The sequence below is a fragment of the Neopelma chrysocephalum genome, unplaced genomic scaffold (genome assembly GCF_003984885.1).
Source record: "Neopelma chrysocephalum unplaced genomic scaffold, ASM398488v2 Primary Assembly neopelma1_80b, whole genome shotgun sequence".
In the NCBI taxonomy this organism is placed as follows: Eukaryota; Metazoa; Chordata; class Aves; order Passeriformes; family Pipridae; genus Neopelma; species Neopelma chrysocephalum.
In genome coordinates, this window is record NW_020897742.1 from 11,717,947 (window position 1) to 11,743,602 (window position 25,656).

The window sequence follows — 25,656 nt, forward strand, 5'->3', positions numbered from 1 at the left end:
TTCACAATCCCAGCTGGATACATGATGAAACAGACTCTAAGCTTGCTTTGCTTCTTGTACACTTAGTCCACACACACATTGATCTAAGGCATCCAAGAGATATTTGAAACTATTTCAACTAATAAATTAATTTCAGCAATAAGTTTTTGGGCCTCTTGTCACTTTAGACAGAAAATTATACTTGATGAAGCCCCTTATCTTTCTTAAATAGCAACATTTCTGATAAAAATTCTGTACCACTTAATGACTTAATTTTTAAACAAAAGCAAATATTTTGACCTTTTAGTGATCCTTTATTATTTTTTAATTTCAAGCTCGCTGTCTTCATTCCTTTTGGCATTTTAGGGGTGATGTGCAAACTATCAGTCAGTCACCATTATACAGTCACTTCTTAAATGGGCTCAGCTGTGCTCCCCAAAATCACTGAGAATTATTATATTGACTCAGTGAGGAAAATAAAATAAAATCACAGAGCCGAACATATTCACAGACATGAAGGAACAGAGATCCAATGACAATGAATAACTGTTTTGAAGGCTACTAAATCACCAATGCTCAAGAATCTTAAAGCAGCCACAAAGACTAATTGCTGCTAAATACAGAAATCTTCTTAGTCTCTGGCTAAATAAGATTATGTCTTTGTATTTGAACAGAAAGTACCACTATGAATGGGAGGGGGAGATTTATAATATTTATATTAAAAAACTGGAAACATTTTAAACATTCGATATCACGTTTCCACTTAAAAAATTTGTTCTTTGTTTTAACTTTGCAGGACACAAACACACATGCAGAGTTTTCTTTAAAGCCTTTTTTTCCCAGAAATGGTTTTCAACCAATGAATAACAACAGAAATGATAAGAAACATTGCAATCTCAAAATTCTGTGTAGCATTTAAAATGTTCTTTCCAAATATACCAGATAAAATAGCACAAAATATAAGAAGTTATTGAGACCACAGGACCACAGACTGGAAAACAGGAAATACTGGAAAACAGTTATCTACTCGAAAACAGATATCTAATTTTCCCTGGTGATAAAACAGCATCAAAGAGCAGATCTAAACTAAAGTACAATCTTTTGCACAAAAGAGCTATCTAAAAATACACAGACATTGACATAGTAAGATGAAGATACTCAACAACCCTTCAGCCCCAGTTAATGAATTTCAGTTATCAAACATTTAAATATGGTACCTCAATTCTATTTTTGCAATATTTTACATTTCTTAACTTTTTACAAAGCATCGAATAAACAATTATATTTAACCCCATATATGAAAGAGTTGCCACAACTTCAATTTATTAAATCGTTCTTCCAGTAAATCCTATTTCAAAACACTTCGAAAAAGTAAAGTCTGAAAGAATGCAAACCTTTCAAGTGTTTTACTTTATTTCCTTCATCCATTTATCTTCGGATCTTAAACTAGATTTCAATTAAATTTAATTACATAGTTTCCAAGCAGCTTTGTAAAAACTGGGATGTTTTAGGGCATGGATTCAGTTTACTTTTGTTAATCACATTCTAAATTAATTGTGTTTTAAAGCAGTAAGTATTTTCTTAATGACCAAGTTCTCTATGTAAAATTAATCATATATATAAAGATGCAGGCAGGTAGGCTGGGAAAATGAGCAACACCATAGGGAAGATCCTGAACTGGTAATCTGTCAGTTTGTAATAGATGTGAACCTGGTGCCATGGAGCCTTCCCAGGGATGCAGGTTTGTTCCTGACTGCACGCTGCGCTGCAGCGGGCTCTGACCTGGCCAGAGCTTTGAGGTCAGGCTGCTCAAACTTTTGTTTCTAGAGTGAACACTTCAAAACAGCCTTTTACTAGGAAAGCTAGGTTTTATTAGAACAGATACTAGAACAGCTGATTTTTTTGAGGGAGAGAAAACTCAAAATGAGGAAAATCAAAACAAAACAATAGGCACAAAATCATATCTCCAGTTTATTTGATGCTTTGTAAAAAGTTAAGAAATGTAAAATATTGCAAAAATAGAATTGAGGTATCATATTTAAATGTTTGATAAGTGAAATTCATTAATTGGGGCTGAGGGGGTTGTTGAGTATCTTCATATTACTATGTCAATGTCTGTGTATTTTTAGATAGCTCTTTTGTGCAAAAGATTGTACTTGCATCTTCATAAATCAATCCTCTTTTCAGCATATCAGATACTTCCAGAGTTGCAGAAAAGTCTGCAGTGTTGTCTGGGTCTCTAGGGAAAGTCCCTCTGAAGCCTGGGGTCCCGCTGTTCTCAGCAAACATCTGAGAACATCATCTCTCTGCTTTACATAGGGCTTATTCCTTTGCCATCATTCCTCCACAACCTGTTTGTCCCTCACATTCTAGAAAGTTATTCTCTCTCAGCAAGTGTTTCTTCATCTCCTGAGGGCTCTATTCTGGCTTCTCCACCAAACAGCTACAGATTTTCAAAGAATGAAACATGATACATGACATAAACATGTGATTATTCATAATAAATGGGAAAAAAATCCCACAAAAATGATATCATCTGTTACAAAAATAAATGTTTGGAAAGTGACTGAAATAATTTTGTCACATGTTCTCAACAAGAAATCATGTAGTATGCATATTCTATTTTCCTAGGTATTGACCCCACTGTACATCATCTTCACACTACTAGACCACCTATTTCTAGGCATAGTAAAATGTTACTGGGACCCCTGGTGGCCTAGTGGTTAGCATGCAGGACTCTCACTGCTGTGACCCAGGTTCGATTCCCCAGTCCCCTGGGCAGATGGAGCTCATTAGCCCTGTGAGGCCATCCATCTATGAGAAGGTCACTCTAAACAAACCCACGTCCTGAGGACCTCACTGCCATTGTCCAAGCTTGCTTGGCCCCGGCAGATGAACCTTAGGATTGAAGGGTGGGCTCAGTTCAGCGCATGCTGTGTCTCACCTAAAAAATCCATTGCGCAGGCTGGAAAGGTAAAAGACTTTTCCCAAAATCTTCGTTCGAGAAGACTGGCCATTATTATTAAAATGTTACTGGGATAACATGGATCACCCTCTATCACTTCCAGGATTTCTTTTGCTGATTCTCAAAAGTAAAGCACTTAAAATGGCAATGGGAGCACAATGACTTGTCTGTTCAGTAAAGCGTCAAGGTGTTTTTAGTTCCCATTTAAGTTGTTGAAAAATAAGAGTTGCCCTGCATCTCATTGAAGCATAGTACTGTCACCCGAAGAGAGACACATTCTTACTCTTCTTCAGTTACATGACATGATCTGTGAAATAACCCTACTATGATAAAAGGAAATGTGTTCATCTGTCTACACTTGACTTTGTATTTCATACAATTTTAAAATCTGTCACCTGCTTGCAGAATGCAGTTTTTTCCATCACACGTTGTCCCTCTAATCCAGATTTCTGGAAATGCTAATGCTTTTCATTTTTACTTGGTGCATTGCCTGACACCTCTACAAAATCAGTTTAATTTTTCTTTTCTACGTATTAGAACTTTAGGAACAAATAGCTTTGAGTCACAGACTACACACAATATGCTATGGATATGCGTATTTTTTTTCTTCTTTGATGAACTCAGATGTTTATTATTAATTGAATCTCTCACATGCTTTCATGAACTAGCTGATGTACACTACTGTTAATCCAACCGGGAAGCAGGTAAAATCCCTTTTGGTGTAAAATGCCATTCCTTTGGGGAAGGAATAAGAGGGTTCTCCCAAAGAGAGCTTACCCTGTCACAACCACCTAACTTTAACCATACAGGTAGGGTATTCTTCCTGAATGAAATACTTAGCAGCAGGTAGAAAATATGTGAGAAGAGAAATAAATTCAGGTCTATGAAGTCCCCCTCTAGGCTTCATGATACCACAGGTATCACAGAATATTCCGAGGTGGAAGGGACACACAAGGATCAGAGTCCAACTTTTAAGTGAATGGCTCGTATGGGGATTGAACTCATGACCTTGGTGTTGTGAAGAACTGAGCTAATTCTTTGTACATCTCCCAATATCTAGACAGCCAATTTGGGCAGAGAAATTGCAACACGAGTCATTTGGCAGCTCTGATGTACAAGGCTATTGTACCACTGTGTCCCTAGATACAGCTTGGGGACAGACTATGGTTTGTCATAAGAGTCTCAAGCTGTACTGGATACTGCCAGTATACCCACCGTTGACTAAGCAGTTCATTTTGAAGACTTTGTGGACTTAGGGAGGACAAGGCTTCAAAGTAAACAACTTCTCCTCTGTCTTAATTTTAAAAGGATCACTTCCACTCTGACACAAGGAAACAGACGTAACCGAGTGATGGTTTAACCCTTATGGAGCTTGACAGCACAGAGGGTATTTCATGTTTCCCTCAATCCTTCTGGACTTTGCTTTGCTCTTCCTGACCTTTTAGCAATAATTAATAATATATTAATAATCACAAAGGCTTACAAGATTGGGACAGCAAAAGAAATCTTTGCAGAGAACTGGTTATCTCAAACTCCTGCCATTACAGTTTTGAGGGTGCCTTTTCAGCTAGTCAACAAAAGTTCCTTCTATTATGCTGCCAGTATTTGTGCAATGCCTTTACAGTGCTACAGTTCATCACTAAAATCTACTTGACAAATTTTTCCAGAAGAGATGCAATTACATTATCAGACTATAGATAAGAAACTTAAACAAGTGCATACAAACAAAAAACCCCTCAAAACTCCCCCTTCTGTCCTCCTAGCCTGGTTCCACTTAGAAGTAATTAGACATGGAGTGCAAAATTGTTGCTTCCCTTTATGCTTGTAATTTGACATTATTCTTTCCAGTCTAGAGTGGAAAAACATATCACTTCCCCTTTCTGGAACTGGAGTATCTCTGCATCATTCCAATAGTGAGATATTCAGGACTTTGTGAAACCTTTAACACAACTTTACTCAGCTTTGAGTCAATCACATTGCTCCTCTGGAGTAGTGACAAGGTTACAAAATCATATTACTTGATACAGTATATCCTCTGCATTTGGGTTTCTGCTATGCCTTAATCTGAACCTTTTCAAAATCTGGAAACTAATTAAGTGATATCACTTCTTTCTCCCTCACAGAGACTTTTCTTCTGGTCTCTCTTACCTGACTTAACACTTGTTGTCAAAAGGGTATTCAGGTTTCCTACACTTAAGCTGCAGAAATTGCTTCCACCAACACTTAGGGCAGCCAAGTTATATCTGACTTTTTCCCAAGACAGCTACTACACCACAGAAAGTTTTCTGACACTAAAGGAATATTACCTTTTTATACTCAGAGCCTGATGACGTATCATGCATAACTTTACTTAAACAAGAAAATGTAAAGAAGATGTTTCTTCATTTTACTTGTATAGAAGAAACGGAAGCCTTGTTGTAGGTTCCAGGTACAAGCTTGTCCCCAACATTATAAACCAACTACATAAAGATGTTGAATTTAGATGCAAGGAACACAGGCCTAAAAACAATTTTTCAATTTGCTTAAGTGGTAACAGTTTCCTTAATGTTAATTAATTAACAAATACAAGGCTAGTAAAAAAAAACTCATTGCAAATGTGAATGTTTTGCTGGAGTCACAGACTATAGCTTCATTTGACCTTTTCCACCTTGAGAACACAAAAATTTTTACAGCTGATTAGACAATGCAGGCTTCTGTAATAAATATATATCTTACTATCCAACTGCTTTTACACTATACTACTATCACTCTCATGGCTGTATCACATGCTATACATGAAAAGTGACTGCGTATGTATAAATTCTGCGGAGTACAGGACACCAGGTTAGCAAAGGCATATAGTGCTTTCGGAAAACTCCATAAAAGAGTTTGGCGAAATAAACACTTGAAGAAAAGTACCAAGATCAGTGTTTACAGAGCCATAGTGCTGTCTACTCTCTTATATGGTTCCGAATCATGGGTCATCTACCGCCACCACCTGCGTCTCCTAGAACGCTTCCATCAACGCTGCCTCCGTACAATCCTAAACATCCACTGGTCAGATTATGTGACCAATACATCTGTTCTAGAACAAGCAGCAGTCACAAGTATCGAGGCCATGTTGCTGAGAACACAGCTGCATTGGGCAGGGCACGTCTCCAGGATGAAGGACCACCGCCTCCCTAAGATCCTGCTTTATGGTGAACTTGCCACCGGTTGCCGCAAGAGAGGAGCCCTGAAGAAAAGATACAAGGACTCCCTGAAACAACATCTCAGCCTTGGCCATATTGATCATCATAACTGATCTACTCTGACCTCCAATCGGGAGGTCTGGAGACACACCATCTATAACGCTGCTGTCTCCTTTGAGAACGCACGCAGGATCACTCTTGAGGAGAAAAGACAATGCAGAAAGAATCGAGCCTTGCAGAATATACCATCTAAGGAGTCTTTCTGTTGTGCCTTTTGCAATAGGATATGTCTATCTCGCATTGGCCTCATTAGCCACCAGTGTGCTTGTAACAAATGTGGATAGAGCCTTCCCAAATCTTTGTTCGCGAAGCCTAGCCATGATGACAGGACATCAAAATTGCCTCCTTGGAAAGTAATGTTTTATAACAACTCCTGGATGACGGTTTATGAAAAAGTGCTTTCCTTAAAAAAAACCAAAACACAACCAAATCACCAAAACCAATGTACTATGCTTTCTACAGGTCCTAAAGACATAGGGGTTTATGCACCTGTTTTGATTCTGTCCAAAGGGGATGTGGAATAAATGATGAGAAAGTGGTTCATTTTCCTTTACACTTATGAACAGCAAAGACAAAGCAGGAGAGAACTAATCAAAATGCACTTATTTAAACCAAAAATAAATTCCAAGAAGTCTACAGTAAGGTTACAAGCTATCTGCACATCTCATTAGCAAAACTAAAACTCTTAAGGTTTCACTGGAATGCTGGGTTTGAAATCACAAGCAATGGTTGTTCAGTCCTCCTCCTGACCTCTTCATAAAAGTCCTCTTTTGTCAAGCTGGACAAGAGGCCACACAGTACAAGTTTCTGTCTTCTCAAAGAATTAGGATTTTGGCTTTAGTAGCCAGTTCCTATGTTCACAGCACATTTTTCATCCTGTAATACTAAAGAGTTTGCAAAAATCTTGCAGCCAGTGTCACAATCAATAAATCTCAGCAATGGCTTTAGGTTCTCTGAAGACAAGGGTCAGAGCACTGACCCTTGTGAAAACAGGACTAGGAATGGGGGCCCTCTGGATGGAGATAGCAGGTGTCTGGCTCTATGGTGTCAGCTACTTCTCTGGCTGAGCAACATTGAGAAAGATTTCAAATGAAATTTTATTATTCACTCGTCCCCAGAAGGAGATACATGCTAATCAAGGCTTCACACAAGATTTGCTCCTGCCATTATCTCATACTCTAGCAGGTAGAGAGAACTTCCACTATATTAACAAGTACAGTGACACAAAAAGTTTTCAGAAGTTCACCAGAGAATAGGCTGCAAACAGCTCAAAATAATTCAGGGCTTTTCATTTACTTGGCTTTTAAAATAAGCATTTCACTGCAAGCAAGTTTAAGTGTACAGAATTACTGCCATTAAAAGAGAAGGAATTAAAAAAAGAAAAGTATAAAAACCTTGTAAATACATTTGAACTAACAGATATATAAAATACAATGAAAGTTTATACAGCTTGTAACATAACTGCTAGAGGCATTTCACTTTAATAGGCATATTTATCCAAGAACGTATTTAGTAGAAGAAAAATGCCAGAATTAGAGTGAAAAGGAAAAGTACTGTAAGTCACTACAGAACACATTCAAAGATTTTAATCATTGTACTCCTTAGATATTTTTCTGCATTATGTACAAGTGATAACACCATCTCTAAAGCTTCTGCTGAAGTTCTCTATGCAAGTATATATGGTTTTGCACTAAACAAAATATGAAGGTTATTTTCAAATGCAAACATTTCTGATTATTAGTGGATTTTGCATACCATTATGATTTCTAGATATATGTCAAACAAAATACTGCAGCAGATTTTTTCCTTGGGTAATTTCTGAGATTACTGAAAAATACATCTAAATTTCATGCAATCACTAAACTACCTTACAACCAGCTTGAAATGAGAAACACACACACATATGTAACACTTGCGAAATAAGGAAACATCGCATACTGCATTTGATAGTCTTTAATTTTTCCTTGACATATTCTTCCCTTTCAAAGGAAAAAACTCCATCCAAGGCTGTATAATACTGATTATTAAAGGCTCCACCCATCAACAGCATATTCAAGATTATGGTACCAATATCTGAGCAGCATTTCAGAATTGCCTGTCTGTACTTACTTCACCAGGTACTTGTATGCCCTACTCAAGAAATAGTAATGGAGGTAAATGCAAGATTTCCACTGCTACAAAGGAGAAAGCAGACACCAAGAAAACCTAGCATTTTTTCTCAGGATGAGAAAAGCTGGCAAAAAAAGACAAGATTAAATGTGGATCCTGAGATGAAAGTCAAAAATCTTCATCACTGGTTTATTATTTTAAGCCTTCCCGTTTATCCTAAGGCTACATATTTTTATTTCTTAAGGAGCTGTAACAGGCACAAATTAGTATTTCTCTCCTCTACAGTGTTAACCTATATATGAAATAAAGAAGTGCTGAACAAAGAATCAATCCTTTCTTTTCTCTGGCAGAAGAACGAGAAGGATAGTCATTATGTTCTTTTCAGTAAAAATGCCACAGTTCAGCTAAGGTATTTATCTGCCATGTACAAGTTGCCATAACACTCACTCCCCTTTCCAGGCTCAAATAAAAAGAGACTGCCTTCTCCAAACAGAAATTTTGATCCTAGCCAGACTTTATCATAGTCACTTACTGTAACATCACTAGATGCCTCACTCTTCTAATTACACATGCAGTTTGGTAGAGTATTCTCATATGGTTCAGTGAAGAGCTGGGAAAAAAACCCAGGTCCATGCACGTAGGTGTTGTACTGCAGCAGTTCAGGGTATGAAGTGTTACAGACCTGCAGACCAGCCTGGAGCCTGCAGCAGTTGCTGCCTCTCTGTGCTGATCTATCAGCACTGTCTCAATATCAACCCCATTACTATATGCGTATTTTTGCTCATGTATTTATAGGTTTGGGCTTCCACGGCAGAATCTTTACTATTTTACATAGCTTGTGATAAGAGAAGTGCATTGATCTGAGTGTTCAGTAAAGTTGAGTTCTCTGAGGAATGACTCTTAATAAAGGTACATACTTAATTATGCTACCTTGTCTAAAAGTTAATGGAGAATAAACCTAAATCTAAATTAAGTATAAAAAAACTAAGCCTTTTTAGTATATTGGATGAAGGCCGGAAAAGAACAGGTGCCACACGAGCATGAGAACTACTTAAAACATCTTTGCTGTATTTGCTGCTTCCTCTAGAAAGCTAGCTAAGTAACTAGAAACACAGTTGCTGTATTTATTTATTGATATCCACTTTTCATAAAGTTTCACAGCAAATCATTGTCCTATCAACTAAATGAGGCATACCTTTGTCGTTTTTGGAAATTTTATCTTTCACGTTGTTTGATAATGGGAATAGCAAAGCATTCTATACATATAAAACATATGTAGCAGACAATATTAGCTTATAACTCTCATCTTCAGAAACACAGTAACCAAAAAATTAAGTAGAGATATTTATTTGTCCAGACTGACAAAAAATATGTCCACTTGTAAAATCTCAAGAAATGCTGATATACTACTGGAGTCGAGTGCATACCTAAATATAAACAAAACGGAATGGTTTGTGAACACACTGCAAACCTAAGCCATCCAGATAATAAAGTACCTGAAGCTGAATTTAAGATAGAAGTGTGAAAGGAATTAAGCTCATCATGCGTTAAAGATGCATCTTTTTTCTTACATGTGTGCTAGGCTCTCCTTAAGGTGTGGCAACCATTACAGCTGCCAAGCTACAAAAAACAAAGCTACAAGCTACTAAAACAAATGTTTTATCTAATATTATATCTGGCATTGTGACAGTGCAATGGTTATTTGTCAGTGAAAAGCAAAGCAACAAAATAAATTTAATTTTGTGGGTAGGTGTGCCAGATGCTGATATTCAGTTCAGTGTTACACTCACACCATGGTCCTGTTCCAAAAATAGCATCACCACGTCACTCACTGAGAGTAATGTACTAAACAGATTTGAACTGGCAGAACCTGTTTCTAGCAGTCAGGACGTTAGCTCCTGAGTGCTCCTGACTTAATTATGCTACCTTGTCTAAAAGTTAATGGAGAACAAATCTAAATCTAAATTAAGTATAAAAAAACTAAGCCTTTTTAGTATATTGGATGAAGGCTGGAAAAGGCTGTTCTACACACCTTAAAGTACCGAACAAGTTGGATTTATCAGTGAATTAGCTTATGTTGCACTCTCTCAATGTTCCTAACATTTATGAATTATTTTAAATAAAATAAAAAAGCAACTTAGAGAAACCTTTCATTCATGTTTATCCAATTGGATTAGTGGAAAATTGGTATCATCAGCCTAACAAAGCAAAAATAGTTGCATAAAACTGTTTCTGAATTCTTTCCTACCCCACAGGAAGATGGAGAGAGAGTGTGTTGGGTGAGTTGTATGTAAGTCTTTTCCAAACATCATCAACTCACCCAGAAATAAATAGCTTTGAGAAAGTAAGGTCACTCAGTTCTTATGGAAAAACACAGATGTAGGCAGAACAGATAAGAATTCACACAAAACTTCACCTGTCATTAGACCAGCTACACCAAGACTGGATTTTCAAGACAACTGTTTAAACTATCTGCATCGAGGAAAGAAGGAAAGTGTCAGATGTTGGCAGTGTCCTACGCATCAATGAAGGCTGTGTGCCCCACTGCACCTCGACAGAGTTAGATGCTCAGCTAACTGTAAACTGCAGACTCAGTCAGGTCAGTACAGACTCAGTCAGGTCAGTACAGCTGTGCTGGTTATACCAGTCCAGAGTCTGAGCACACTCAGATTTCAACAGAGAGTCTGTGAGATGGAGCACTATCAGCAGGATACAGCCAGAGGTGCAGCTGTTGGAAGTGATTTGTTCTGTAGCAGGAGAGACTGCTTATTTGCCCTAACGCCTGCCCCACAGCTGCACACTGCCAAAGGAGCTGGGAAATGAAACTACTGGTACAGAGATGCAGCAGCTTTGGTCAGCCAGAACAAGCTGTTCAAAGCAACTGGGGATCCTTGGAACGCACTTAGATTGCCTGGAGTGCATTTTGACTAGATTTCAGCAATACATTTGTGTATGCTGGTATTTCTGTCTTTTGCTATAGCAACATCCATTTTTTTCCGCCCTCCACAGATGGCTGGAAAGAAAGAGGGTGAGTGAGGCTGAAGCATGGAATGGGCAACACTCATCCAATACTACTGAGCAATCCTGAACCTACAGTGAAGGAAGGGGCTTCCTTTCTCTCCAACAGTCTACAATGCAGAAGGCTCTGATGAATTATGCCCTGTTAGTTATTTGAAGTCTAATTATAAACCAATTTCCACTTGCAGGGATAAAATGGAAGGAAAATAGCATGAAACTAGCAAATAAAATTATTTAGCAAATGTAATGGGAATGGGAGATGGATGGAGGATGATTATCAAAGCTTTCTTGGCAAAGGTTACAATTGTACTGAGGGTTGTTCAGTGCTTTAAAAGACTGCTACCTGTAAACTTTGCAGAGGGCAGTAATCAAAGGCAAATGATATGAGATTAAGAAATTTCCAAGTGGAGATGGAATGGAGACAGCCTACTGGAAGCCATATTAATGTGTGTCTGTAAGCCTACAAGTTGCCATAAACTACAACTATTGCTACAAAAGATTAACAATAAAATGAAGCTGTGAGGTAGGCCTGATTCTGACTTTGAACATCAAACACCATCATACATCTGTATGTCATACTAAATGCTTACATAAAGGACATGGCTAATACTATACACATTCTTTTTCCTGCTGTCTTCATTTTCCTTGTCCACTCAGCCACACTGATTCTAAGCCCCTGCATGTTAAAAACAGGTTTTGTGCTCTCATATTGTCATGAGTATTTAAACAGCAGGGTGATATGAATGCAGAATTTCTATTCTTACAAAAGGTTTTCCTCTTCCCCCGCTCCCTATTTTATTTTGAATGAGAAAATTGAAAACATGCTGCATTGAAACAAGTCTTGTTAGAAAGAAAGAGTAACATGGGCTCTTACAGTAAGAGGATGAGCCAGGGTCACATTCTCATGCTTAATATTCAGCAAGTGTGTTGTCTATCGGTGGATATTTGGATCTTGACATATAGGACAGCAACACACTGCTGTGATTCAATACTAACAGGTTCATAGGGAATAGCAGAGCAGTGGAGGTTAGAATTTTATATGGAACCAACTATATAACTGATATCCAAAATCAAAATATCATGTATATTAAGAGTGATCAGAAACATCTCAACATCTACAAAACAAATTTCCTGCTTTAACATGTGATGAACTGAGATTCAGAACAATGAAGCACTCAGACAGAGCCCAAGCTGTCTTCTGCCTTTCCCCTTCATCCAGCCCCCTACTGACTTGACCAAGGTGCTCCATGGTGATTTAACTACAAAAGCTTAGGTCTTGATTATGTTTTCATTATGAAACAAGGAGATGAAAGTAGTCAAGCAGTGTCAGATTTCCAAAGTGTTGGGTGTCTGCTCAAGTGAGGCAGAATTACAACAGTGCTGTCTTTTTCCTGGGATCTAAGGTGGTTGTTGGTGCCGTTCTCTATTTCTTTTCCTTACCCATCAGTTCCTTACTGTGACTAGGAGGACAGGAAGCCTGCAACACAGCTTCGAGAGAGTAGAAAGGGGGAACATGCTCCTGCTGAGAGGGGAGAATTGACTCAGTGGGTGGGGAGCAAGAAGAGAAAAACGATATGCAGTCAGGAAAGAGGAGAAAATAGAAGGTCAGTGCCTCTTCATTCTGTGAGGCTCATCTATTAGAGGAGAGGATGCTCAACAAAAATGTTTGTCATCACTGTAACTTAAAAAAAAAGCAAAAAGCAAGAAAAAAAAAAGTCAGAGATAAAGGCCTTAATTCCACCTCCTCTTGCTACACATACTATCACCTGGCTAGCTGAATCTACTTTAATCGAATTACTTTCAGACTTATGGACATGGAACAAGAGGAGATTCAGTTTGAGATACTGATTGTATCACAGAGGAATAAGAAAAACTGAAGGGCAAGAACCACAAGAAAGTGAAGGTAACTGCCAGAGTCAACACCCCTCATTAAAATGCACTTCTTGGCGAGTTCAGCTTAAGCACATCTGCCCTCTGAGTTCCAACCCAGCATTCTCTTTCCTCTGTTAAAATGTAAAGGCATAAACTAGGATTAGGGGTATGTTGTCTTCTGCACTACAGAAACACACAGGAATGAGAGCTCATTTCAAAGGTACATTTTTCTTATTCAAATACTTGAGGCTTTTTCAGAAGCACACAGAAACTAATACAGCATCTGTACATGTACTTTATTTACAATTATAGAAATGTAAACCAAAGATCTTTAATAAACCTTTAACATGCAGCCATGGCTAAAGTAAATCATTACAAGTGTATTAACATCAGCATGTACTTTGTTTTTTTCCTTAATACATTTTCACGATTTATACCCTTTCCTAACACCACATACAAATGTGAACTAAATATCTGAGGCAAAATTCTTTTCCATTCCACTCCAAAAGACATTTTTCAGAGGTTTTTTGGGGTTTGTGAGTTTTTGTTTGATTTGATAGGGTATCTACCAACGTCTTCATGTTAGAAACTATCACACCAGAATTACTGAAGACTTCAGTGACATTAAAAGCTCCTAATTCGTACCATGCATTTTGCAATAGTTCCATATGCTTGTGGTTGTATTGGCATTTAGAAAATGTAAATAGTTACAGACAGTGGTAGTTAGAAATGACTGGTTTCTACATTGTATATAAACCTAAACTAGTGCTTCACACTTACATCTTAAATTGATAGCCCAATCCTGTGTTTAAAACCCTCAGTGGACAGCAGGGAATTTCTTGCTATATTTCACACTCACCCTCAGGAGGTTCAGACTTGTTTGTTGTGAAATCAGGAGAGGTGATTACCCCATTCTAGATGGCTGCTTGCCAGATCGCTGAAATTGCTTGTAACACTGCTACAGAATACTGGTGGTCCGGAAATGTTTTCCTCTAAGTGCCTGCCCAAGCTACACCTACCTCAAATGTTTTATTGTTTGTATCACATGTAGTACACCAGAAAGATTTCCCAAAAGCTGTGATCACACTAGTCAGCTAGCTTTTGCAACACGAGCACATCAGCAAGCATCTTCTTTCAAGCATACACTTAATTCCTTGAAATTAAGTACCATAAAAGTTCAACACAAAACTAGAATTCTGGACAACTCTTAAATCATGTGACACATTAAAAAGGAAACCTTCTCCTGTTCAGATAGAAAAGGATTTAAAGATTTTTCCAAAGCAGTATTAGAGAAGTTGATTTAAGTCTTTCTTAAGCTTTAATTTTATTCCAGTGATGCAAGTCAATCGATAACAACGTCAGTGTAAGTATGAACAGTACTGGACCTAGATTTTTATTTTTTTAAAAATTAAGCCAAAGATAACAAATGATTCAATACTTTATCTGAACTCTGAAAACAAAAATGGTTCTCTAATCTTATTCAATTTCAGAAGAAAACTGTGGTGATATCATCTATGAAAGAATGTCATTGCATCTATCAACAAATACAAGGTCTGCCGAGAGGATATTCAAAGAAAAGACGTGCAGTACAGATTCTTGTCAGCTATAGCTGTCCAGCACCTCTATCTGTTTGGGGCATCTTTCACTGTAATTGGTTCCAAAACGACAAGAACATTCAAGCTGAAGAAGAAACAGGCTGTAGAGAAGAAAGTTCCTTAACCTCCCAGACATCTCTTCTTCCAAGTTAATGATTAATCTATAAACACCACAACACTATGGAAGGGCTTATAGTAAAAGCCTTAACAGAGGTGTCCTTGTTGCTACAGCTTGCTTTCTGATGATGCCATACACATGAGACTTCCTGAAGCTGTTGGGAGCTCAGGAAAATCTGCCATTCACAAACTGGGAATCATACACTAATTTCTGCAAGGACAATGCTAAACTACAGAATGTTATCACCTAAAATTTTATCATGCACAAATATATTGTTTTAATACTAAACAGTGACATCCAAACTGTCAGAGAATTAAAACCAGAACACCCAAAATTAACTAGAAGAATTCACTAATAGAAATTTAAGAATAGACTTAGCCTATTAGAAATATAAAAGAGTCAGAACTCTTAGTCACTGTTTCTTCCTTGCTGAATTACTGAAAACCACTTTTTAAAATAATAACTCTTTCACAAGCAAGTTTTCAACCTGAAAGTCCATACCATCCTTACTAGAAAAGGAAATACCCATGCTAACAAGTCTAAGGAAAAGGAGGAAAGAGAAGCAAACCTCACAGCAAAAGTTTTATAATTAGCTGAAGTGAAACAGAAAAACTCTTTTTTTTCAGCAAGTTGTAAGAAAAATCTGCACAGTTGCATAACAATCATATTCACTTATTCACTGAAATATGATTTGGTGCATCTGTGTTGCAAAACACTATTATATTAAGAACTGTACTTTGGCATCTTTCATTATTCAGGCATACTTTATGAAGTCCTAAATTAGACAGGATTTTTATCTGTAATAATTCTTTAATAGGCTTGTTATTCCATTTAAAAAAAGAATAAATCTGCAAAGAATTTTATTACTTTTTGTTTGCAAATGCCCAATTCTTACCCCCAAAGTGCCACAATTCCCATAGTTTGTCTTGTTATCAGCTTTGGATATTCAACGCAGAAGTTGCCACAAGTCAATCCACGAGCAGCAGACAGAACACACTACAAAACAACCTGATTCATAGGAGGATTTTTTCATAGCTTTTTCTTTCAGATATAAGATTCAGAAAAACAATTATAAGTGTTCTTAAACTCCTTTGTCTTCAAGTTGAGTATATTTCACGTTGAGTTCTTTCCTGAACTATTTTATTTAAAATAGGTAATAATAGTCATTGAGCACTGTTAAGCGTTTTAATTTACAGTTAAGAAATACTAAGCAAACAATGTATATTGTAACATCACAGAGATAACTGCAGACATGAATGGTGTAGAATTAGAAAAAGATTTTTTTAATGAAATATTTCTTTTAACTTTTTTCTACTGTCACACCCTCTGATTAATTTGAAAACACATCTAAAACTTTGATACAATATTAGTTTCTTCAAGGGTAAATAATTCTGGGCAATCTGTTGTAATTGGGATGCTGGGACATACTTTAATCACATGGTATGTAATGGCAAATGTAAGACCTGAGTTACTAATATATAGGGGAAAAATAATACTTGGAGCTTTTGATACCCTGTTCTTGCAACACATACAGCCTATGAGCCCATAGTACTGAGATTCTGAGATACGGTTTGAGACAAGTTAAAAAAGCCCAAAAGCCTGCTGTGGGAACCGGCAGGAGGCTTGCACCTGCTTGGCTTTTTCATCAGTGATTAACATTAAAATTAGTGTTGATATTGAAAAAAATAATGAAAATAGGAAAGTTATATATAACACTACTTGGGTTCTAAAAAAACCCCAACAAAATCAACCAAACAAAAAAACCCAGACACTAAATCCCACAAATTTTAAGCACGGTCAGGATATCAGTGTACCAAGTAACAGGAGCTCCTGCTGAAATGCTGTGGCAGAAAAACATTGATGCAATTTTCTTACCTATTAAAACCAAAACCAAACCCTAGACTTGTGGATAGAAATACAAGGACTATATCACACAGAATCACAGAATATTCTGAGTTGGAAGGGACCCACAAGGATCATCAAGTCCAACTCTTAAGTGAGTGGCCCATACGATATTATATCAACATATAGCCTTGTTGAAAAAATCAATACTACCAGCAGTACTGGAGTTTATATTCTTAAAAGGATGCTGTGAAATGGGAGATACCCAGAAGAGCTACAAAAGTGACTTGAGGATTGAAGCAAACATCTCAGAGCAACACACAAGTGAATCTGTTTAATGGAAAAGGCTGATGGTGACTTGATTAGTGTTTTTCTTTGCGGGAAGAAAATACTGCTAAATAAAGGCTCTTTAAATGGAGGAAGGCAGAAAAAAAAATTTTCAATTTTTTTTATTTTGTTTTTGATTAGAGTGAGGCCAATTAACTATAGCACCAGAAAGTAGTGGAGCCTCTGTGACATCTTTGAAATGTGAATAGGTTTTTTTGTTTGGTTGGTTCTTTTTTTAAATGCAAACTGCTGAGCTCAATATGGGGTAAGACCTCTCTAGCAGGTAGAGAAGATTAAATTACATGGTCTAATGATTCCTCTAGTGTGAAGGCTACAAAAAGATTCATAATTTCAGTGGTGCTACCTGCCAGTGAAAAAAATTTGCTGCTGGCCTTAGGTGCTCAATATCCGTTGTTCCCTCGGTGTGCTATCAGTTCTGTAATGTATTGCATTCCCAACCACTTGCCAAGAACCTAAGTAGTCAACACATGATTCACACTAGCACGACTTAACAACAAACATAAGCTTAAGCATCATTAAGTCTTCCTAAAATGGTTGCCTTAAACCTTAAGTGAATCAAGAGACTACAGAGAGGTCAGAGACTACCTGATCATGCCTTATCCAAAACTATCTTTTGTTGACCAGAAAGTGCAAACATTTTTGCCAGCAGAACCAAACACAAGAAATGCGGTAGCTTTTACAAGACTGGTTAAAGATCCCTCCCCAATGTTGCTATTCTATCCTGACAACAATAAGAATTTCCTGGTATGCATCTCACTTGAATAACTAATTTACTCATATATAAATGAGACAGATCTCTAACTTCCTTCCTTCAGCTTAGACCTCTTGCAGCATCAGTAGTGATCCTCTGCAGTACTGCCCTTTCTGACAAAAACAAATAAAAAAAGCAAAAGTCCAAACGGCAGCTACATTAACAAATAACTCATGTGCCTCTATCATACAGAATTGCAGAGCCTGAGACCAACAAGCAAATTTAACCAGGTGAGGAAGTGTCGCACAGAAGTACCACTTTTCACATTATGTCAGATTTGTCAGCTGTCAAAAGGCAGGAAAAAAAAATCAGTTGTTTGCTTCTATTTCTCTAACTTGACTTCTCAGCATGAGAATGAAGCATCCAAACTGGATTCTTCCTCCTAACTAGAACTCCGCCTCATAACCTACCCATTAGGACAAAGCTCAGCCAGGTCTTGCTCCTTCTGTCAATATAAAAGGCTTCACCACAAGTAGGAAGGTTGTTATCAAGATAGTAACAACAGTGTAGTATCGGATGAATACTACACTGTGGTTCCAAACTATGAAGGAAAAACGAGGGAGACTTGACAAGAACAAAAAGAATGAGCTATTAAATTAAAAATGAAAAAAAAAATCCTAAGAACATTTTTCTTCGAGTTCTCTTTATCTGCTCTTCCAGGTGCCCTCAACTACTGCATCTTACGGAACTCCTACATGCACAGTTTTTATCTTCTGCAGTCCATGGGGCAGGAATTTGCTCTGCCATGAATCTAAGAACCACCATATATCACTTTGTGATGCTACTATGGATTTAATATTAAAGCACTTCTGAGAGAAATTATAATCCAGCACACTGTTTTGTGCACAAATAAAGTAACTTTATATGTTACATTCTATTATCATAGCTTCAATTACAGTATCCAAGAACACTGCTGGAGAAATAAAATCGGTTTATCTTTTAGAAGGAATAAGGTTACATTTTTAGCATTCATACTTTAATGCAAGATAGTGTTTCCTATTGTTTTACCTGTCTTGAAATAAGAAGCAAAACCCCCACAATTTTACTTCATCTTACGAAAGTAAAAACCAAAACAAAAGTACTGCTTCCTAGAAAGTTAAGGGACACGTAACTAAAGTTTTCTGGATTCTCCTTTCATATAGAAAAGGAGATGGTGATGATGGATGAACGTGATGGTGGATCTTTCAAGTGACTATTCTTGAAGAAGCTTTTCTCAATAAATACGTAATAAAAATAAATTAATTTTTATCTCTGATTTAAGACCTTTAAGATATGAGAATACTGGACTTACAACCAGAATTTGATGGATAATAACTTATCTGTAGCTTGAAAATTACACATTTTAATGCCCTTGCCAAACATATAAAGTCTATCGCTAAACAAGTTAGCAATGCATTAACACGTACCAAGGTCAGTACAAAAATAATGCGAAAAACAAAAGAAATTCTCTGGATTATTTCCTCCCCGGACTGTCTAATTCTTGTTACTCAATTCAATCAAAAGAAGGCTGACATAATCACACTGTCATAGTGATTCAACTCATACAAAACAGTCCAGGGAGTTTTTAATAATTAGATGCTCAAGTCTATTTTATTATTCCAAGAATGCTGGATAAATGTAATGTTCATTATTTTCTTGAAAGATAAGAAAGACTCTTAGATTTTCTTCTCATTACTACAAGTTCATCAATCACCTGCTTACATGAAGGAAACAAACCTGCAACAGCAGCTTTATTCTCCTCACCTCTGGGAAGTGTATAAGAGAATCACACAGGGAAGCAGAGATGCTTCACAAAACTTTGAATCTCGATGCCATTAGTCATTTATGCATCATCACAAGGTGACTGTGTAATGTTAAGGGCATAACTACTCACAATTTATTTGACAAAACAAAGAAAAGTATTTAAAAGCATTACAAAAATATTTGAAATGCTAAAAGTACATGCAGAGACAGATGGAGAAAGACATACTGAAATATTCACACAGAACTGCCTTTTTTTTTTTCCCCTCTTGTTCAAAAGCTGGTGTGGACATTAATTTCATCCTGACAGTATCAACTGTAATGGAACTAATTTAAAGAGTAATAATAATGGACAACCCAAAAAATATTTTAGAGCTGACAAGAAATTGTTTTAATTTATAATTTTAATTAACTTTAGCTTTTAAACAATTTCTCAAAAACAGTTGATGGCTAAATTCATACTCTAATGATTGAATACTTCATTCTTTCACAGATTAATGCAATAAAATAACATCCATGGCACATCTATCCCTCTTGACAATCTTGTTATTAATTCAGATAGACACAGATTTTGTTTTCTTAATTTATTGAGAAGACATAGCAAATCACAGATATATAACTGAGTTGCAACTAAAAAATTTAAATCCTAAAATAGAGTCAGATTATTTTCATAAGACAAGTTTGATAAACAATGAAATTATTTTTGAGTCAGATTACTTTTTTTTTGCTTGAGTTTCCACATCATTTATTTCCCTTAATTCTGGACTCAAAGGCTAGAAAAGGATAGCATGGGAACTTTTTGTTACGCAGCATATACACAACATGCTCAATTTTTTAGAAAACACAGCAGAAGATTACCTGTTCCCCTTGAAAATATATCATATAGATAGTATCAGGACTAAAACAAATACCAGATCTGAACTTTGCCTTATGGGGCTGGTCCTTTAAGAATACCTGGGACAATTCTACAATTCTAAAAAAATAGTTTTATTTTATATATATAGAATGTTCATACACACAGTCACGCACACTCCCTCTTTTTCCTTCGGCGTCAAAGATTCTCATTGGAGCTTTCCTTTATCCTCTCAAAAACAGATCTAAATAAGGGATATAAAACTACATCTAGTGAGCAAACTAAGCAATCCATGGTGTGATTGCCTAAACTGTTCCTTTTGTATTTTATGAACACTACCTGAAATCATAGACTTCATCCTGCAATAGATTTTATGTATCTGCTTAAATTAAATACTATAAATGACATACACAGGAGTAAAGTTAACCACATCCATCAACTTTGCAAGATTAGCACAGATCTCCAATTCTGAATCTGTATTTAGACTAAACAAATAATAAGGGTCTAAATTGCAGCAAGAAAGATCTCATATTAAAGGGTTGTGAAACACTAGAGCAAGTAGAAAAGAGCATGTAAGAAAAACCTCCCTATGAGGAGGTTTTTAAGAACAAATTAGGCAAATCTCTGGCAAGAATGACATTTATAGTCAAATCTACCATGCAAGGAGAATCACTGATTAAAAAACTTCACTTCAAACTTATTTTTTCTTGATTCCATGATAAACTGCAAAGTCAAATAACAAACCAATCCAAAAATAAGTCTCCCAAAATTCTAGATCCATTTGTTAACTGTTGAAAAAGTGGCTGAAGTCCAAAACCTACTCTTGCTGAACACTGAAATTGGGATCAGCTAAAAGAGTTCTCCATCCAACAGTCAATACTGTCACCACACAACATCAGAACTCTATTTACTGCTATCATGGTTGAGTATGTTTGTTTTGAAATACTAAGGGAAAAGATTAAATCTAAAAAATGAACCATTGTTCAATATTCTATCCACTGTAAGACCAGGCCAAGTATTTATACCTCTTTAAAAAGAGACAACATAATGCAATCCTAAATTCTGTTCTGCTTAACTGCTATGTAATGTATCAACATCTAATATGCACCACATATAACCTGATTTACACACAGACTTTGAACAGCAGCTGAGTAAATTTGCCACAAAAGTTCCATGCTAATACCTTAATAAGGAGGTTGCAGCAGTGTTCAGACATCCGTATTCTAGTGTTTCATTTAAAAACAACGTAAGTCCCTGTATAAAACTGAATGTTATAGGTCTATTTACCTACAAAGTATTATGAGACTTCATTTAGTTTTATTAGCAAAATACAGAAGGGGAAACATCCCTCTAATATCTAAAAGGAAAGAACACCAAATAATAAATGGAGATTATATGGCATAGAGGGAGAGAAATGGTGCTTCGGGATCAGAGTAAGCAGCTTGAATATGACATGTTGGGAAACAAACCCAGTGAACTGCCCAAAGACATTTGTGCAACTAAACAAATTTAAGCATCGCCTAGAAATAGCTTTTGGACTCAGAACATAATCCTATCCAAGAGAGAAAAGAGAAGCCTAGAAGCTGTACATTAGAACACCTTTCCATCCATAATCCAAAAAGTATCAAGATCTACCCTTACGTTACTCGGATAGAGTTACTTCTTTGTCACTCAAAATATGGTCTTTAAACCACCTCACATCAAGGAAGAACATTCTTGATGCATGACCAGTCACGCTGTATTTTGCTTCAGTCTCTTAAGTCTCTTTGATAGCTTTACTTGTATCCACATTCTGAATGAAGCTCAGAACAAAGTGCAGACCCAATTTCCAACTGAAAATTCATCCCTGTGGGTCCTGTTTGCAGAGGCAAGCAGCATTTGCCTTTCCATATATGTAGGTTATATCTGAGATTTTCCTTACATTTAAGGCAGTCTCCAGGCTGAAATAGATACAACTCTTTAATAACCGCTGCTTATCAGGTGTTTTACTTCAGCTGCCTTACCTGTGTATTTTCTTTGCTGTAAAATGCCCCTAGCAGCAAATGACAGTGATACACCATTTTGGACAAACATACATCCACAGGAACACAGTAACTGAAAAAACTAAATGAATTTGTCTTGTCTAAGCTTAGAACTTTTTTTTTTTTAAAGACAGATAGAATCAATTTATTCTGGCAATGGCATTCAGAAAAACATGTATTTAACTGAGGCCAACTTAGAGCTCACTTTACAGATTCTCTGCTGCTTCTCTTGAATTCTTTGACAACTTTAAATATTGGTTCTGAAGTTACCTGGTCACAGTTTCTCATCAGAAAGCCTCTCAACACTAAAGAATTGGTATCTCCCTCCACCAACACCAATGACGAATGTCTGTTCTGAGAGAGGTAAATTTGAGGTTGTTGAGTCTTTATCCATTTCTCAGAATATCAAGAGTAAGACTTAGTAAAACAGCTTTATCTGTCATTTATCCTTAAAAATAACATGACTGTAAGCAGGCATAATATGAATATACATGTGTCACTTGAGTGGGAGGAGCTAAAGACTTTGTTCTCAGTTAGACTTTATGGAACTTCAGCAAGATCTGTGGCACTGCATGGCTATAACCAAATGTTGAATCTAGTCGTGCAACACTTAACGAGGGAGGTGAACTCATAGGGATGTACATCCTCATTTTGCTTATATTGCAAAACAGTGACACCCGCTGGCAACAACAGCTTAAGTACTTAATTGTTGCAGTCTGAGTCTACTTGATAAGAGTTGCTAACAAGTTTATCTTGAGAAAAATTTATCACAGTAACAACCATAGAAACTTACCTGTTGAGTCAGCACTACTGCCTGAGTTTTCAGAAACTGCACTACTAATAGCATCTGGAGTAGCTGCAACATAACCCTCTGGAGGAAGATCCACTTTGTAAATTCTTCTTGGAGACATAATTGCATCACTACCTACAAAACAGAAAAAAACCCAAATATCTGCCTCAATATTGGTCTCACTACAGATTTTCTCAAATGTTTTTCCAATCACGGCAATAAATGTTCTCGAAAATCCTTACAGAGGGTCAGTTGTGGAACACTGAAATTATCCTACAACCAACAAAACTGCACCAAATTTTGTAGCAGCTACAAATAAGCAATTACTCCATGGGTTAGTTCTTTCCACCAGAAACATTTTTTGTCCTTTGTATGAGGCAAATCTTCTGCTCTAACTTCAGAAGACACTTACAGTGATATTTTAAGAGAGATTCTAAACATTTTTCCCCATTCAGCATGAGCAGACATTATTTCTTTAAGAACTGTTTCACAAAAGATGGATGGATGGAGAGATACAAGCTGATTATGCAGTGGCAGAAGCAACAGAAAAAGAATCACAGAACTGTGGTTTGCCCATGTGTAGACCTTTTAAACATAGCCTATCCTGTTCTAAAGGATGCAAAGATAAAGGGAGTTTGAAAGCCACACTTAACTAAGCCTCAGCAGGGCCTGCTCATCCCTGCTGTGCTTCTTTCTGTGAGGGGGAGGGAGGGGAAGAGCCAAAGGCTAGCTTTCCAACTATTTTATTGTATAGGAAACTACTTGTGGTCATGGCAGCAGTCTCATTTTGTAGGATTCCTTTCCTGTTTAAAAGGTATTTAAAAATACGTGCAAGAGCGGCAGTATAAACCTCTACTGTGTTCACGAGACAAATAGCTCTGTAGGAGTGACAGAGACACATCTCTGCTCCAGTTAAATGAAAACAGTCCAAATACCAGACTGTATTTCTTTTGCTCAGTAGTGACAACAGCAGAGACCAACCACAGGGAGAAAAAAGCCTTTCCAGAAGGCCAGAATGCCAGGGTGTTTCCAGATGCTGCAATGTAGTTTTAGATGGCTCAGTGTTGTTTTGTTTTTCTTTTTGGTTTATTGGGGTTTTTTGGTGGTGGTTGTTTTGTTGGGTTTTTTAACGCTCAGCTCCATAAGTCAGCACAGACAGAGCACCAGCCTTCCCTTCTTGGGGACAATTTGTCCCTTTAAAACACAGAATCAGAGAATATACTGAGTTGGAAGGGACCCACAAGGATCATTGAACTTAACTCTTAATCCTGCACAGGATCATCCCCAAGAGTCACACCATGTGCCTGAAAGTACCATTCAAACGCTTCTTGAATTCTGGCAGGTTTAGTACTGCAACCCCTCTCCTGGGAAGCCTGTTCCAGACAGAACTGTTAAAATAATGTAAAATAAAAATATCTTTGTCAAGTGGACACAATTAACCTCCTTACACCACAAATTTGCTAGAAGATCCCAGGTGATCCAAGTCCATCACTGAGGTGCAGCTATCGTTGGACTAATTCTCAAACACTTAAAACATAGTTGTGTCTGACAGATTCCTAACAAGAATTACTTCTAGGTTTCAAATATGCAATTTAACTACACATACTGTATGCAAATATGTAATTTAACTATACACTGACATTTCTCAGATACCCTACTTTAAAGAATTCAGCATGACTGATCATCTTAGATATCTATGACAAACTACATTTCTGAACATTCAAGGTACTTCTGAAAAGCTATACCACAGTTGTTTTCATCATCAGGAGGTAATAAATTTGTTTTGAAAACACATTAGAAAGTTGTTTTTTTTCTTGAACAAGCTGATATTAATGATACTGACTTTAAAGGATAATAAAGGGAAAGAAATAAACACAGAAAGATGAAGAACAATTTTGCAATTTGAAGAAAAATCCACTGAAAATTAACGTGGAATAATTCTGCAATCCTTTCCACGGGGATGATGCCAAATGGCTGAACTGGCAGCACTTGCATTGCTTTCCCTCTCCCCCCCCCCGCTGATTAATGATGAAGTGCTAATTAGTGACAGTTTTACATTACAAGGATGTATAAATGTTTGAGTTATTTCCTTCTGAATGATTTCAAGTTTCCTCATGTTCTTTTCTACAACATTCCCCACACAAACAGATCCTTTCCATGTAACTCAACCTTGTGCACAGATTAGGGAATCTACACCATGCCCTTCCCAACATTACAACTGCAAGCATGTCAGTAGCTGGGCCAGCTATGTTATCTCTTGCTACCCTACTACAAACAAGTATCAGACTGCCTGAACATAAAGCATGTTTAGGCACACCTCAGACATAGACATGGCCAGAATACATGTTCATATAATCTTGGTCCTTTTGTGGCAAATTTACTCAGCTGCTGTTTAAAATCTTAAGATCCACTAAAAAAAAATAAA

The 25,656-nt window shown here is 36.9% G+C and overlaps 1 protein-coding gene across 2 annotated transcripts in view; it reads right to left on the reverse strand.

Moving 5' to 3' along the window:
* Positions 1 to 25,656, reverse strand: part of ERICH1 (glutamate rich 1) — a 68,741-nt gene that overhangs the window by 15,966 nt on the left and 27,119 nt on the right. The window contains exons 2-3 of one of the 2 annotated variants that reach the window (XM_027690297.1): positions 24,492 to 24,619; positions 23,235 to 23,366 (exon numbers count right to left, since the gene is read on the reverse strand). In XM_027690297.1, the coding sequence (XP_027546098.1) occupies positions 23,235 to 23,366; positions 24,492 to 24,513 (154 nt within the window). In that variant the 5' untranslated portion in view covers positions 24,514 to 24,619. The remainder of the gene's footprint in view (positions 1 to 23,234; positions 23,367 to 24,491; positions 24,620 to 25,656) is intronic. The other variant, XM_027690296.1, reaches the window with a different exon arrangement.